Consider the following 18,053-nt stretch of genomic DNA (forward strand, 5'->3'; position numbering starts at 1 on the left):
TGAACTGGTTAAGTCATTGAAATATGTGAGCTCATCAATTCAGATTTCATCAGAGCCTTCTCTATATTCCAACATACCAGCCAGACGATGACTGTGTTGTGGCCCATCTGGGCAGCAGCATGCAGAGGCGTCATCCCGTCATTGGCTCTGATGCTCCAATCCGCCCCACAGTCCTTGACCAGGTACTGGACAGCCTCCAGATGACCCTCCTGGCAGGCCAGGTAGAGCGGCGTGGCACCGTTTTTAGTTTGGGAGTTGACAACACTGCAGGGAAAATAAACAGTAAGGAGAAAAAGACACACATGGAAATATTATCAACTGAGGCCCGTCAGGCCTTCCCTGTATGGAAACATAATGATTGACTATAAAAAAGATTTGATGTGTCACTCATAACAATAAAATCTATTTACACCAAGAAATTACTATGTAAAAGTTAAATGAAACACACACACGCACACACACACACACACACACACACACACACACACACACACACACACACTGCTGTATGTGCTCACTACACAATCCCTGTATAGTAAATCTGCTGTCTTAAACTGACTTAAAGATTTAATGTAAATTAGAGAGTACATATAAGAGACAATAAGTTGTATGATGTGATGATGATATTGTCAACATAACTGGTTCTCTGTGATCTTTTGAACAGACTTCTTGATAAAAGTTCCTCTTACGGTTCAGCGATGTATCTTTTTCTGTTCACAACTGAAATGCCACAGCAGCTTGTCAACTGTACATATTATTTCTTTATAAGTAATGATTACAATAATAAGGCTACTAATTGTTCTTTAGACACTATCATTGTTTAATGAGTAAATAGGCTAATGGTAATAGCTAAGTGTGACAGGAAAACATGACTATTTTCAGAGCTAAATCCTGTTCTCTTTTATTCCTGAAGGCCCTTGACTCCACCCCCAAAGCAAAAGCTCATGAAATCCCTGCGTCCTTCCTTGTCCAGATCTTTTTAGGCAGAGCGGAATGTCAGGGAGTGAACGAGTGCTTCCCCACTAAATCCCATAAGGTTGCGCTTTATTTGGACGCCGACAAATGAGCGAGGCGTCCTATAAGAGGATTACCGCTCCACTGACTTCACCCAACCTGCTGCTTAGCCAAAGGCTGCACCAGTGGCCCGAGACAGTACATGAGGAGGATGAAGGAGGTGAGGAAACGAGTAGAAGGAGTTAAGTGGATGGGTGCATGGGTGGACGGGTGTAGCAGACACAAACATGACCCTATCCAACTTGAGGATGTGACTCAAGGCTGTAATTCTGTCTGAATACTAAACTTTAAAACAGTATGACACACAAAGCCGTATCTGCTCATGATCAGTCAGGGCCTAATCCAGGAAGGAGATACACTTTCTGAACAAAGCAACCTCTCACCGCACAATGGAAGTCTGAGTGATGAAGAGGGAAAAAAAATCCAAGTAAAAACAAGCACATCTTAAATATTTCAGAATAAAAGGGGGAGGTAATCTGTGGTTTTGTCATCAGGAAGTGGAGAGTCTGGTCAATAATTCACGAATGTAACCAAAGTTGGCTGAAGTTTACCTGCCCACTGGGGTCTGCAGGAAAGATGCTGACATCTGTTATTAACTCTGAATACTAATTGACAGGATTGAGATTTGATAAAGGTATAATTCTAATAGCAAAACCCACCTTCACATAAACTCTCCAACATGACAAGGTCCCTGAACACTCCACTGGAGAAGTCCTTCTGAAGAAGAGGTGTAGATTTCAATGAGCTAAGAAAGAGTTTAGCCTTGTGTGACGACAGAGCAAGCAAGAGGCACAAGTGGCGCTCCCTCATCACTTCATCATTCAAAGGAGGAGTAATATTCTCTGAAGTGGCCGACATTTGATATATATTCCAGTTCAGCTATGATGAGTAACTCACCTCAGTGAGTGCGCCCCCCCCCCCCCCCATCCCATGTAATAGTAACAAAGACCAAGGTTATCCTCATTACTAGTAAAGTAATTGATGTCACACTAATGGTCTTCTTGCCTGATAAAGGATTGCTCGCTCCTCCGGTCTAAATAATGGAGAGTGTTGTAGGTGAATCTGTGTACTTAATTTAACTCTGTAACTTAGGTTTCTTATGGCTGTAGCTTGCCCACAGGTCGACAGCTACAAGGAGACAGAAAATGTACAGCGGAAGTTTAGAGGCCACTGAAACAGGAGTTTAAAGGCCACTGAAGCTCCACTGCAAGTCACTGTTTTTGATTAAAAACATTACATCTAGAAACATGACAATCAAATAGTTTGAAATACTTTTTAAAAAAAATATGGCTTATTTATTTTTAGACTGGAATCAACTCAATTAAGATTTCTTGACAAGTGAAACATCTCGAGAAGCATATAGCTCTTCTCTTTAATACAAATGTATGATTTAACTTGAAAAGAATACTGTAGTGATATTTTGCTCTTTGCTCAACATTATCTCACATGCTATGCTGCATTTTCTCACTTTAAACCTCTTGTAGTAAAAGAGAACAAAAAGGGGGTTGTGTCCGGCTTGTTCCAAGAAGTTATTAAGAAGATTATTGCTTAAGAGAATAAGCGCAGCTCAGCCATTGGTTGAGTGAAAAACTGTTCTTGCCTGTTTATCCATATATTTCATAACTCAATAGTGAACTTACAAACCAACAGCTCAACAGTTTGAAGCTAAGAGACCATCACTGAATCCCTATGTGAGCGGCTTAATCCATACATAATGAACAACAGACGGTCTCATACATGTATGTTTTTTAATCTCAACAACACAGATGATACCCAGAGAAAAAGAGCAGAGGGTTATATCCTGACAAAACGCCTTCAGCATTTTATCTTCTTCACTCAATTACCTTGTAATAAGGTGAATGGGATTTTGGAACAACAACCGGAGATGGAGATCAAGACAAAGTGCTTTTGCAGAACATACACGAATCACTGTGTACGTTTGTCAATTTGTGATCCAATCCAATCCAATCCAAACTTTATTTGTTGAGCACTTTACCACAACCGCAGTCGACCAAAGTGCTGTACAGGCGAATGAATAAAAAAGAACAAACATTATAGATAAAAGACAAAATGGCTCAAATATTATAAGTAAAGTTAATCAACTAAAAACACAAAACATAAAATATGGATAAAAACAAAAGCAAATAATCAGAGCAATAAAAAGTAAGATAAAAAAGGTAAGACAAAATAAAATCCAGTGTCTATCTAGATGTTAAAAGCCAAGGAGAAGAGGTAGGTTTTCACACGAGATTTAAAAACAGACAGAGAAGAGGCCTGTCTGATTTGCTGAGGCAGATTATTCCACAATTTGGGTGCCACAACAGCAAAGGCACGGTCCCCTCTGAGCTTCTGTTTGGTTTTAGGCACATTCAGGGGCAGCTGATCAGCTGACCTGAGAGAGCGAGCAGGTACATAGCGGTGTAGAAGCTCAGAGAGGTAAGGTGGGGCAAGGGCATTCAGGGATTTAAAAGTAAATAAAAGAATTTTAAAATGGATTCTAAAATGTATGTATGGTTTTATTCTGGCCAGCTGCCTCAAATGATAAAAGCTGGACTTCACTACTGCCCTGATCTGGCTGTCAAGCTTGAGACCTGAGTCCAATTTTACCCCAAGATTAGTGATGGCTGGCCTGACATGCTGGGCCAAAGAACCCAGATCTGGAAGGGGTGTACCAGCGGTGCCACCAAAAAATATCACTTCAGTTTTCTTTTCCATAATTTGTGATGACACGCCCCCCTTAGCCATCACTTGCTGGAGGTGATCACGCTGCATCGATTAGCCTACCTGTGCTACATGGGACTTTGCGCACTCAGTAGTCGATTTATGCCTGTCATGATGGTACGTCATCTGATTGCTTTCTTAATATTTTAATTCATAGTAACTATGTTGAGCAAAGAAAGAAAGTGATCGGACGAATATGTGCAACGTGAATTTACATGTACTGTCTAACGGAACGTGATGGGAGTCAGCGTTCTGCAGGATTTGCAATGTCAAGTTGAGCAACTCTAGTGTCACACTGGAAAAAATAAAGGAACACTTCCTGAAGCTGCGTGGAAAACAAAAGAAACAGACTTTGCTGTGAAAATGACATAAGAGTAGCACTTGCCAAGGTGACGCTACGCATATCTGAACTGGTCTCTCAATAACAACAGCAGAAGTCATGCTGATTTGCAGGTAGGTCATTTCATATGAGTTCATGCACAGTCTTAAATTTGAAAAAAGAATTTATTTTTTTTATTGAAGAAGGGTTCGGTGAGTGAGGATATGAAACCAGCAGGGTTTGGTACCTCCAACAAGGTTAAGAACAACTGATCTACAATAGTATAAAGAAACAGTTCTTGTCACACGTTGCACCCAAAGAAAAAACAATGACTAAATATGCAATATATCATGTCAATATCTGTCAAAGGCATCTGAGCACAAGTTACAGGTGATTTATTTGATTTAAGCGATGAACCGATTGCCTTGAAATTCTTAAGTCAACTGTTCAGGTCCAATTAAGACACAATTTCAAATTTGATCAGGGTCCCACACTAATGACATCCATGTGCAACTATGCTGTTGAAGCAATTGAGCCACCTGCTGCTAACAGGAAGTAAAAGTCCTCTGTGACAAACATGATTTGATTTATATTACGTTGCATTTATCTGTGTGGTCTTCACTTCCATCGATATAGGAGCTATAAGCAGATACATGAATGAAATTTTTGGACAGCATCATTATGTGTGTTAACTTGTATGCAGTATTTAGTATGATTAAATGATGACTAGCAGGATTATCGATGTCATAGTGTGGGGTTAAGTTTTAATTGGACAATATGCCCTGGAACAAATGTCATCCTTCTCAATGCCATTTGGAATGATGGTTTGGCTAAAGATCTCAATCTGCACTGATTGCTTGCATAACCTGTTTGTCCCTTTTCTCTCTGCCTCATTCATTCACTCAGTCTTTTGTGTATTGAGGTTATCAGCAGGAAAACAGCAGGACATAGGCCTCTTGGTCTTGGTTGTCTAGGATGGACAGGCGAACAAACCCCCGATTCAGATGTCGCTTATAAATTTAACAAACACCAAGATATGAGGACACAAAGACATATGTGCTGCGTAAACTGTAACATAAAAAGCCTGTGAGTGTTTATTACATATAACATAGCAGACTCTCATAACATAGCAGTACTCTCCCTTGAGTTTTGTCTTTACTTCAGATGACATGTTCAGCTGTGCAGATACTAAAAAAACTTGTGTCAGACTTGCTATACTTATTCAAATACAACAGCAATATACTAAAGATACATGCCATTTTAGTGGGGACTGAAAGTATGGTGTTGTTTGTGTTAACACTTTTAATGTGTTATACAACTTAAAACCAACGGTTTAGTAATACGACAGAGAAATTGCACTAAAAGCTTTCACATGTATTTGCTGTTGCTTGTTCACTGTTTATCCCCTGCATGTACTATTACCACTATTAGCACTATGTACCATGTATTATGTCCCATCAATAGGCTGCCTGTTACTGAAGTGATGGTGTAACAGAAGAAGGCCTTCTGTTGTCTTATGAGAACAACCTCTGAGCCATTCAATTACTTTAAAAAAGCTCGCTGATAGAAATTTGCCATTTGCAATAAACCCTAAAACAAGAATGGTATCTCCCTTCTCCAAAGTACTGTTCTACACAAAGCTTGAGGTCAGTGAGTAGAACACAGTCGTCTATACAAACGGATTTGTTTTCCTCATTATCTTATCACTGGTTGGCGCTACTGTGTGTCGCCGTGGAGATGGTGGTAAACAGCAACGGAGGTAGAGGTGGTGGAGAAGAGTGAATGGGGCCCAGCTATCGGGGAGCTACCATGTCCCTCAGGCTCATTAAAATTTCAGCAGGTATGCACCTGTCTGGATGCAACTGGACAATACATGAGATGCAGAGCACAAGGTTAGTTCCTGGACAAACAGCCCGTCCTACGAAGGTCATCAAAGTCAAGCAATGTGACTGATGAGGCTGTTTGAAGATTAAATTGGAAATTCATAGGCTTCTATTGCTTTATGGTAGAACTGAGCACAGATAGCCAAAGCAGACACCAGCACAGAGAACATCAATTGGCTAAATGCTATCAGCTAATTTGACTTCTTTATCCGTTTATATCCCAGCATGGCTGATATCAATACTGTCATGGTGAACTGAAAAAAGTCACATAGCAAATAGTTTAACACTCAAATAGAAAGAACAAAGTAACACATATCTCTCAAGGGAGGTATTGATTGACAGAAATGCTGCTGAGATGCTTCTGAGTGAGTCACATCCTCCTGTCTGTTCACATTCTGTGTCATTTAAGTACCTCTATGTGTGCTTCTGCATGTCCATCCATCTTCAACTACTAATCCGGGGCCAGGTCACAGGGGTAACAGTCTCAGGAGGGATGCTCATACTTCCCTCTCCCCAGACACCTCCTCCAGCTCCTCCAGGTCGGATCCCGAGGTGTTCCCAGGCCAGCCAAGAGACATAGTCTCTCCAGCGTGTCCTAGGTCTTCCCCAAGGGTGGTCATGGCCCAAAGCTCATGACCATAAGGCAGAGTAGGAATATAGATTGACCGGTAAATTGAGAGCTTCGTCTTACGACTCAGCTCCTTCTTCACCACGACAGACCTATACATCGACCGCATCACTGCGTAAGCTGCACTGATCCGTCTGTCACCCTCACTCGTGAACAAGGCCCCAAGATACGAAACTTCTCCACTTGGGGCAAAGACTCTCCACCGACGTGAAGAGGGCACACCACCCTTTTCCCGTCGAGAACCATGGCCTCGGTTTTAGAGGTGCTGATCTTCATCCCACTCGCATCACACTCAGCTGCAAACCGTCCCTGTGTACGCTGAAGGTCCAGGTTTGATGAGGCCAACAGGATAACATTGTCAGCAATAAGCAAAGATGGATCCTTTGGTCCCCAAACCAGAGTCCCTCTGGATCCTGGCTGCGCCTAGAAATTCTGTCCATAAAGATTAAGAACCGGTGATAAAGGGCAGCCCTGACAAAGTCCAACATGCATCTGGAACAGGCAATGTGAACCAACCCCTGACTTTGGTCTTACAGGGAACAGACAGCCCTCAGCAAAGGGCCATACTCCTGAAGCACTCCCCAAGATACCATGAGGGACACAATCGAATACCTTCTTCAGATCCACAAAATACATGTGGACTGGTTGGGCAAACTACCATGAACCCTCGAGCACTCGATGGAGAGTGTAGAGCTGGTCCAGTGTTCCCCAACCGGAACGAAAACCACATTGTTCCTCTTGAATTCGATTGAATTCGAGTTCGACTATAGGTCTAATCCTCCTCTCCAGTCCCCTCTAATAGACTTTCCCCAGGAGGCTGAGGAGTATGATCCCCCTATAGTTGGAACACACCTTCCGGTCCCTCTTTTTGAAGAGAGGGACCACCGCCCCCCTGTTTGCCAATCCAAAAGTACTGTCTTCGACTGCCAGAGAGACATGTCAACCATGACAGTCCCTGCACATCCAGAGACTTGAGGTACTCAGGGCGAATCTCATTCACCCCCGGTGCTTTGCCCCAAGGAGTTTGGCAATCACGTCAGTGACTTCAGCTTGGGTGATGAACGAATCTACCTCTGAGACCTCAGCCTCTGCTTCCTCTGTGTAAGACATGGTAGTGGGATTGAGGAGATTCTCAAAGTATTCTTTCTACTGCCTGACAATATCCTCAGTCGAGGTCAGCAGCTCTCTGCCTGTAATGTAAAGTGTTGGCTGTGCATCGCTTTCCCCTCCTGAAGCGCTGCATGGTTTGCCAGAATTTCATTGAGGCTGACTGATAGTCCTCCTCCATGGCCTCCCCGAACTCCTAACAGACTTGAGTTTTGACTACTCGAGCTGCAATACGCTTGGCCTGCCTGTACCTGTCAGCTGCCTTTGGAGTCTCACAATTCAGCAAGATTTGATAGGACTCCTTCTTCAGCTTGACGGCATTCCTTACTTCAGGTGTCCATGACCGGGTTCGGGGTGTACCACCGCGACAGGCACCAGAGACCTTGCGACCACAGCTCCGAGCAGCCGTTTCGACAATGGAGGTGGAGAACATGGTCCATTCTGACTCAATGTCTGCAGCCTTCTGAACCCAAGCTGTGGGTGGAGGTGAGCCCGACTATATCTAGTCAGTACCTCTCAACCTCCTTAACAAGCTCTGGCTCCTTTCCCCCCAGCGAGGTGACATTCCATGTCCCTAGATCTAGACTCTTTCTCTGGGGATTGGGTTGTCGAGCCCCATGCTGATGACTGCCACCCAATCCCCACTGCACCCGTCCCCTATGGTTTTCTCTGCGGGTGTTAAGTCCAACGGAGGTTGGGCCCACGTCATCCTTTCGGGCTGAGCCCGGCCAGGCCTCGTGGTCAGAGGCCGGCCACCAGGCGCTCGCATATGAGCCCCAACCCTGGGTGTGGCTCCAGGGTGACGTCACGGTCCTTGATGTTTTACTTGCTGTAGGGGCTTTGTTACTGCTCTTAGTCTGGCCCGTCACCCACGACCTGTTTGCCGAGGGATACCCTGGTAGGAGCATAAAGCCCCGGACAACATAGCTCCCGGGATCATTCGGGCACTCAAACTCCCCCACCACAATAAGGTGGCAGCTCTCGGGGAGTGCTTCTGCATGTCAGTTATGAAAATGTATAAAACATGCAGTCAGAGAAGAAAAATTGAACAACATAACACAGAGCCAACGGCCTCCTCACAAAGTTCACTCCAGGTGCAGTACATGCTACGCACCATAAAACACACCTGAAAAAAACTACAGTTCACAAAGCCAGTGTGGCACATTTCTTTCTCACAGATAGGACAATGAAACAGATTCTAATAAAGGTACAGTGACTCTTGTCACTGTACCTTTTTTATTTCTGTGAATAAATGCTCATATTTTCAATGATTTAAAAAAAAAACTAAGTCACTTTTTAATTTTGTGGATGTTATGCTGCCAATTCTGCCAATATGCTGAAGTGAAAATCAACCAAAATCAAATTTTAATTATGAGTTAATCAGTAATCAAAATTTAAATAAGAACGCTGTAAAAAAATCTGAAACTACTCATCACAGTTTTGAAGAGCCCAAAGATATTTATTCTTTACTCCAAACCAGAAGACGAGTGCACACTATTGCCAAGAAAACCAGCACTTCTTTTCATTTAAGGAATCAGCAAATGTTTCATGTTTGTGCTTTAAAAATACTGAAACAATTGTTTATTTAAATATATGATATATTTTTCTATTACTATCAGCAATCTTAACCCTTAACCCTCTTTTTTAAAATCAGATATTCCCTGCAATCAGTCAGGCACCTTTGTGTCTGTGATATTGGTTTGTATTCATTTGGTCTTAAAACTTAACATTGCCTGTCATTCTACACCTTAAACATATCCAGTGCAAAGCTCATTTTGTCAGTTTTCATATAAATACAAAACCCAAGCTGAAAGTAATTGTAAGGATTTGCTGCTTTTCTTGTTCTGAGATTGAATTAATTTTTAAGATTTTGAACTGTTGGACATTTATTGTCGCCATCTTATTCTCTAGAATGCCATGATTGGGTTTTCATTTTTCTATTTTTGCATTTCAAACTATTATTTAGTTAATCAAGTGAAAATTTTGTATATCAATTAATTAAAAATTATTAATGTTGCACTGCAGTGCTGACTGCTAACAGTTATTTCATGGTTGAAATGACTTTCAAGCATTTGCACATACCTGAGTCAAGATTACAGAAATAATTCTTGATTTATCACATAAGCAGCACAAGGGCGTTGTGACTGAGCTGACTTTGGACAAAGCTGCACCCTTTGGAGGTATTTTCCAAAACAAAATTTATAGATAGTAATAACAAAGAAAGCTCTGATGGCCACCATCAGTACCAGGAGGTACCGTAACTGCTAGCTACTGTGATCAGTCCTTGTTTTTGTTTGGAAAGCCTCTGAAAAGACTTGAGTTGAAACCTTTGTAATCTAATAGATCATTTATTCATGTCAGACTGCTAAAACAACATCGGTCTGAAAACTAGACATGAACCGGCTGAGGCCTGTCTCAGTTACAAACTGACTAGAGCCTGCAAAAATAAAAGCAGTGATGATCTGTAAGCTCTTTTAACACTAAGTTTTTGCTGCAATCTCAATTTTCCTAGATCAATAAAAACATTTAACTATATCTTAAAAGTGAATATACATGTGTTTTTACTTTTAAGTCTTAATGTACTGTACATTTAACATAAATTACAATGCTACTGCATCTGTTGTTTATCTGTTTGAAATAGAGATCTCACATTTGTCAAATGTGGCATTACTTGCGCCTCAAACTTTATTGATCCATGAGGAGGAAATTGCTTTCAAAATATTTCTGAAAACATGGAGCATGGAAAGCATAGAATTGGACCACCAGAGAGTTGCCAATTGAAAATAACCTCTAGTGATCCGTGCTGACCAGTACATAATGACAATGTCTAGTGTTGTGTGTTACGACATCAGACAACCAGGCAGTCAAATCAGCTAATTTGATTTAGATTTATTTAGTCTTCAGATGAATGTGTGAATGAACTTGTGTCAACTGCTGTTTGTTTTAAGACATGCAAACACTGACACCCAGACTGCTTTAGGTTATTTGCCTTCCCTGCAATACTATAAATACTACATATTAATCAAAAATTAAATCACTTCCAGACAACAGACAGTGGAAGTCAATAACTTATCCTCAGGTAAAGGAAAATTCAAAGGTAAACAACAACATGTTGCTCTTACTTTGGGCTGTGCCCCAGTAGCAGTCGGAGCGAGGGCAGGTCTCCCTTGGCAGCGGCGTAGTGAATAGGCAGGGCTCCTGTATCGGTGGAGGCCCCGGGGTCCACCTCGTCACTCTTCAGCAGCCAGTCTGTGACCTCATGGTGACTGAAGCGGGATGCAAGGTGGAGAACGGTGGCACCAGAACTGTCCCTATGCTGTCAATCAAATACAAAGGGACCAGAGCTGAAATACAGAGTTAAGAATTCTGTGGGTCCAGATGGGGTCCCATTATGAAAATCACATTTTTACAGGTCTCTACATATACACAGCGGTCCTCACTAACCTGACCAACTCCTAGAATCTGGTAAACACACACTTCCTGCATCAATAGATATTTGGAGTTTTAGGAATTCATGGCCCGGGCCGAATCAAAACGATCAGATTTTACTAGAATGGCCATTTGTGACATAAATTACGTCACAAATGGCGCTCTGTGATTGGATAAAGTGATTGACAATACTGATTGGTTGGCATGTCCAAGGGCGGGTTAATCCTCGAGGGGGGAGTTTGTTCAAGCTATGGTATCATTATGCGGTAATGTCCTACCTCAGAGATACACACTGAAAGTTCCTCACAAGCTGTTGAACTCTATTAGCATGTGGCTAACTAGTTAGGTCCACTTCAGTAGTGTGTGTGTGTGTGTGTGTGTGTGTGTGTGTGTGTGTGTGTGTGTGTGTGTGTGTGTGTGTGTGTGTGTGTGTGTGTGTGTGTGTGTGTGTGTGTGTGTGTGTGTGTATGTGCATGCGCGTGTGTGGCTCGTGATCAGGCTACGGTACTAGTGTGTGATAACAACCTGGATCAGAGCTACACAAGTTCCTTGCAAGCTGTTGAATTCAGCGAGTATTTGGCTAACTAGTTAGCAGTCAGGCGTGTATGTGTGTGTGTGTGTGTGTGTGTGTGTGTGTGTGTGTGTGTGTCCGCCCAAGGCGCTCCCCAGCATCACAGCGAACACATAACCAGTTGCACATTAATTACTAATTCAGAACAATTGTCTGTTTTTTGGTGAATGAAAGAAGCTTTAGTTCTTCTAAGTGATCGGAGAGCTGCGCGTACGCACACACACGCACACACACACACACACACGAGAATACAAGAGAAAAACTTGGTTTTACCGGTAAAATCTCGTGTTTCATTAGTTAGCGTTAGCTTAGCTCCCGTGTTATCCACAATCTGTCATTGTCCATGAAGATTTTCAGAAAACACAGTTTTAATTATGCAAAGGATGGGGAACATGAGGAAGCAGGTCCACGCTTAGCGCCGAAAAATCAACTTATACTTCGAGTGGAAAACAAGAGAAGAAATAGAGTGAAGTACGTAGCAGCAAAGTTAGTGAAAGTTAAAAAAGTGCCAATCGATCAATCTGTAATGCAGGCGCGTTCGAGTGGCACAAGTAAACAAACACACGTGAACGCGCGGGGAGGAGAGGGGTTGATCAAGGCAGCTCAGAGGGGCGAGGGGGGAGGAGATAGGGAGCTGAGAGCTACGCCCCATTAAAACAGAGCTTTTGAGAGTGGAAGAGAATTTATCAATATTCAATCAAAGATATTGACGACCACGGATCACTTTGGGGCAAGACATTGCAAATACAGTGTATTTGGACATCTGACAGCTGAATGACATGAATTAAAAAAAGTTGGAAAAATAATAAAAGCTACCTCTGAAAAAAACTGAGGAATTAAACCCTCATTTCGTGCAGTGATGTGTGTGAAATGACAATCATACTTAAAGCCTGCCATGATCACAGTGGTTATTGATTAAGACTTTTTAACTGCTTAAAGACGTGCTGATCCAAAGTTGAATAAAAACAGCTATGCTGCCATTGTTTCATGTTAACTTTTTGACAGGAAAGACCAATATATAACACAAGAAATAAAGATATATCCAATTAAGTCTTTTAATCAGAAAAGCTTAATCTGCAGTTTAAGGCTTGTGGGGTTCTATGAATGAGCATAATCAAAAATAGATCAAATCTAGCTGCAACACACAGAAAAATACAATGATACAATGGTACAGGGTGGACGCTCACATTGGCTGTCCATCAAATAAATTGTGCTGCGACCAGTAACTGATAGGTTTGACTAAATGTCAGCCAAGTATCCTATCAGTTAGATGGTGGGGGGGACCGTCCTTTGTCACTCTTCTACAGTCAGCCCTTGAAAGTAATGGAGACAGAAAATAGAAGATGAAGAGTTCAGTGCTGTGTTATGATGTCCAGAGGGCAGGTCAATTGAGTCATATGTGACACTCCTTTTAGTTTGTATTAGGGAAAATCATTTGAAGTAGCAGAAGACATCATATTGGCAAATATCTCGGATTAGACACTTTACCGGTAAAGTGCTGCCTCATGTTGGGGGATGAATCTGATTCAGTTGGATTTGTATGAACTTCACATGCAGAGAAGGTCAAGTTCATCCACAGTTAAAACAACACTTTAGATCACTTGTGTTCTGGACTAGTGATCTCAACAGATGCTGACAGAAGCATGCTGGACAAAACCAGCATCAGACTACAACAACATTAAGTGCTGGTAAATACATGCAAGAGAAATTTCAGGACACCAAAGTAGAGCTTTCTCAGTACCTGCTGCATGCCGCTCCTGCTGCCAGTGATTTGCATCTTATTCCCAGCAGCTTCACAGAAAAGCGGAGTCGCAGGTCCTCATAAAGCTTTCAAATTTCATCGTCTGCCTTCTCAAACCATACCACACCACACTGACTTCTGTTTGAGCCTTTCATGAGCTTCTGAACATGTTCTTTAAAGAGTACTGCATTTGCAAATCCGATTTTGCATATTGATTACCATGCAGCAATGCAGAAGAGTAGATTTTAAACTGACACCAAACAGAGGACACAAACTTCTGATAATTTTAACCTCTAACTGTGCTGAGGTTTTTCAATTCAATATTATTTCTTTGTTTGGTAAATTCGCGAGCATTCAGTCTCTGATGAATATTTGGGGGCCTCTGCTCCTCGGGAGATTCAGTGTATTTCAGGACAACATGTTAAAAGGACATCTGTCTAAAATTAAAGATTCTAAATAACGATTTTGAATAAAGATTTTAAAGTCTGAATTAATTCTTGTTTCGCAGTCTGAATAGTTGGGTCGTTGAGGAGCGACCATTACCAGCCCATATTATTAGAATGCTTAGTTTATTGATAGAAAAGCACTAAACGCGTGGATACACTTTTAAAATCACACACTTTAATTAGAACGAAGCTGCCCCAGATCTAGGAGGAGTGGGCATAGGTGGGTGTCCAGCAGCTCGACTGACTCACCTCTGGCAGACATCCACCCTGGGTCAGCAGCCACTGTAAGCAGGACAGGTTGCCAGTGGCGGCTGCGTCATGCGCCGGGGTCGCCCCGTTGTTGGCCACACAGTTGCCCGGCAATCCTGCTTCCTCCACCAGGAAACGCAGACAGGATATTTTCCCTGATCGGGCTGCGTGGTGGACTGGTGTAGCCCCCAGCCCATCCTTGACATCGCAGGTGAGCGTTTTTGCGGCTAACTGTGCTTTCAGAGTCTGAACGTCCCCCTGCCGGGCGGCCAGCAGCGTCTTGTCCGCCTCCGCCACCATGACCGCTGCAGACTGGACGACTCCTTCCCTCGGTTGCAGAGTTTAGCCCCGATCGGTTCACCGTGCGCACAGCGTCAGCATTTACAGATCATCTCAGTCATCCGGTTATGGAACAGTTCAATTATGAGTTCACATTTTCTAGAAGCTCAGCAGTCAGAGGCAGCATGTGTTCGCCTCCGAGCACGTTTTAAAACGCGAACTGTAATGACATTCAGCTGACCAGCGTCTACCCCAGGGCGAACACACCTGCTCTATCCGTGGACCGAGGAGGAACTTCGGTTTCTGGCGATCGTAGGATCCGGAACACCTGTTGGAAAAGTTTGACTTGTTTTGTGTCCCCAGTAAACAACTTTTATGTAGCTGGTTTAGTCGGTCTGCTAACGTGTGTCCTGAGAGTATTTCGCGGTGTTTTCTTTCTATAGCAGATGGCATCGGGGGACTCTGCGCCTGCTAAATAATCCATCAGGAGAGGGAGGATCGCTGAGCCTGTTACCGGTTGTTGCTTCTGGAAATCGGCTCAGGAGTTAAAGAAGCAGGCTCCAAAAAACGTCGAGTCCAGCCGAACGGGAACGGAGAAAGTTACGCATTCGGGGTCTGGGGTCAGTCAGGCATGGCGCAAGGACGAACACTAATTCAGCGATAGACCTTCAGAACGCACGGCCGGTGTCGTTTACACGGAGCCTCATTAATTTAACAGAGAAATCCGCGTGGATCCGCGGAGGGGAAGGTTCCATCTGGTGGCCTTTTAGTAAACTGAGCTGCTGGAGAAGTTACCGTGGATGTGTGTAATAAAGGTTCTTCATATTGGGTGTCTAGTCTGTGTTGTTGTTGTAGGCTCTAGTCGGTACTTCATTAGATTTTCATTCTTGTACAATTAAATATAACTTATGCACAAATATCTCATTCTGAATTGGCAACTGATGCCCATAAATACTGTCAGGTGATGGAAACAGGAGTGACAATGATATGGAGGAAATTAGTAATTATTGGTTAGAATTAAGATGAACTTTGAGCCACAAAAATTGACTTTAGTGGGGCTTTCTCCATTTTACAACTACAGTATATAGGATAGATGTTTTATCCATCACTTTATTCTGGAATTAACCAGTTTTTTTTTACGAGTTTAACTAGACCACTACATACTTAACTGAGCCTATGTGCTTAACAGTTTATGAATATATTATCTCAACCCCGACCAGCTACAACAGTAAAAAATGTGGTTATGTGTTACTAGTTCCAAAACCCAATATTATAATACCTGACATCTTTTAACATCTGAATCTAATACATTTTATATTGCCATTTAGATTTATTTTTGATATTGCTATAACAAACAAAAAAAGTACTGTGGAAGCTGGGTGCACTGTAGGCGGCTACTGCTGCCAAAACAATAAAAATTTAATATGTATTATAATATAGTGTAATTAGCTCAACTCCTGGATATACCTTCAGGCTGATGACACCATTTTTCATTCTAAAGCCACTCTCCACTCTGTCATCCAATTCTGAAGTCAGTCTCACCTCTATTTTAGCATTTAGTATTTTAAATGTAGCCGCAAGAGGACACAAGCCAGTGTCTTATTGTGCCGGTCCCAAGCCCGGATAAATACAGAGGGTTGCGTCAGGAAGGGCATCCGGCGTAAAACTTTTGCCAAATCAAATATGCGAATCAAACCTATGACTTCCATACCGGATCGGTCGAGGCCCGGGTTAACAACGACCGCCATCGGCGCTGTTGACCTACAGGGCGCCGGTGGAAATTGGATTACTGTTGGTCGAAGAAGGAGAGGAGGAAAGTGCGTTCGCACGAAGAAAGAGAAGAGGAACACCAAGAGTATAGGACTGAGAGTAGGGACGATGAATGTTGGAACTATGACAGGAAAAGGTAGAGAGTTGGTTGACATGATGCAGAGGAGGAAGGTAGACATACTGTGTGTCCAGGAGACCAGGTGGAAAGGTAGCAAGGCTAGAAGTTTAGGAGCAGGGTTCAAGTTGTTCTATCATGGTGTAGATGGGAAGAGAAATGGAGTAGGAGTTATCTTGAAGGAGGAGTTTGTTAGGAATGTCCTGGAGGTAAAAAGAGTGTCAGATAGAGTGATGAGTCTGAAGCTAGAAATAGAAGGGGTGATGTTCAATGTTGTTAGTGGGTATGCTCCACAGGTAGGATGTGAGCTGGAGGAGAAGGAGAAATTCTGGTCGGACCTTGATGAAGTGATGCAGAGCATGCCTAGAAGTGAGAGAGTTGTCATTGGAGCAGACTTCAATGGACATGTTGGTGCAGGAAACAGAGGTGATGAGGAGGTGATGGGCAGGTTTGGTATCCAGGAGAGGAACGCAGAAGGACAGATGGTAGTTGACTTTGCAAAAAGGATGGAAATGGCTGTAGTGAATACTTTCTTCCAGAAGAGGCAGGAACATAGAGTGACCTATAAGAGTGGCGGTAGGAGCACACAGGTAGACTACATCTTGTGTAGACGGTGTAACCTGAAAGAGATCAGTGACTGCAAAGTAGTGGTAGGTGAGAGTGTAGCCAAACAGCATAGGATGGTGGTGTGTAGGACGACTCTGGTAGTGAGGAAGATGAAGAGGGCAAAGGCAGAGCAGAAGACGAAATGGTGGAAGCTGAAAAAGGAAGAGTGTTGCATGACTTTTAGGAAGGAGTTAAGACAGGCTCTGGGTGGTCAGGAGGTGCTTCCAGATGACTGGACAACTACAGCTAATGTGATCAGGGAGACAGGTAGGAGAGTACTTGGTGTGTCATCTGGAAGGAAAGTAGATAAGGAGACTTGGTGGTGGAATGAGGAGGTACAGGAGTGTATACAGAGAAAGAGGTTAGCCAAGAGGAAGTGGGACACTGAGAGGACTGAGGAGAGTAGACAGGAGTACAGGGAGATGCAGCGTAAGGTGAAGGTAGAGGTAGCAAAGGCCAAACAAGAAGCTTATGATGACTTGTATGCTAGGTTGGACAGTAAGGAGGGAGAGACTGATCTATATCGGTTGGCAAGACAGAGAGATAGAAATGGGAAGGACGTGCAGCAGGTTAGGGTGATTAAGGATAGGGATGGAAGTCTATTGACAGGTGCCAGTAGTGTGATGGGAAGATGGAAAGAGTACTTTGAAGAGTTGATGAACGTGGAAAATGAGAGGGAACAAAGACTAGAAGAGGTGACTGTTGTGGACCAGGATGTAGCAAAGATTAGCCAGGATGAAGTGAGGAGGGCATTGAAGAGGATGAAGAATGGAAAGGCAGTCGGTCCTGATGATATACCTGTAGAGGTATGGAAGTGTCTAGGAGAGGTGGCGGTAGAGTTTCTGACTGGGTTGTTCAACAGGATCTTAGATAGTGAGAAGATGCCTGAGGAATGGAGGAGAAGTGTGCTGGTGCCCATTTTTAAGAACAAGGGAGATGTGCAGAGTTGTGGCAACTACAGAGGAATAAAGCTGATGAGCCATACAATGAAGTTATGGGAAAGAGTAGTGGAAGCTAGACTAAGGGCAGAAGTGAACATTTGTGAGCAGCAGTATGGTTTCATGCCAAAAAAGAGTACTACAGATGCAGTATTTGCTTTGAGGATGTTGATAGAGAAGTACAGAGAAGGCCAGAGGGAGCTGCATTGTGTTTTTGTAGATCTGGAGAAAGCTTAT

General features: G+C 42.9%; 1 protein-coding gene across 7 annotated transcripts in view; it reads right to left on the reverse strand.

The window, feature by feature from the left end:
- espn (espin) overlaps window positions 1-15,181 on the reverse strand; it is a 46,048-nt gene extending 30,867 nt beyond the window's left edge. For 3 of the 7 annotated variants that reach the window (XR_011033935.1, XM_068303926.1, XM_068303946.1), the window contains exons 1-3: window positions 14,109-15,181; window positions 10,795-10,988; window positions 78-264 (exon numbers count right to left, since the gene is read on the reverse strand). Coding sequence is in view for 6 of the 7 variants with exons in the window: in XM_068303926.1 (XP_068160027.1) it covers window positions 78-264; window positions 10,795-10,988; window positions 14,109-14,408 (681 nt within the window). In the remaining variant the exon portion in view is untranslated. The remainder of the gene's footprint in view (window positions 1-77; window positions 265-10,794; window positions 10,989-14,108) is intronic. The other 4 variants (XM_068344019.1, XM_068303933.1, XM_068303917.1 and 1 more) reach the window with 3 other exon arrangements.
- Between the last annotated feature and the right edge of the window lie 2,872 nt (window positions 15,182-18,053).

Source organism: Antennarius striatus, chromosome 2 (assembly GCF_040054535.1).
Source record: "Antennarius striatus isolate MH-2024 chromosome 2, ASM4005453v1, whole genome shotgun sequence".
Classification (NCBI taxonomy): Eukaryota; Metazoa; Chordata; class Actinopteri; order Lophiiformes; family Antennariidae; genus Antennarius; species Antennarius striatus.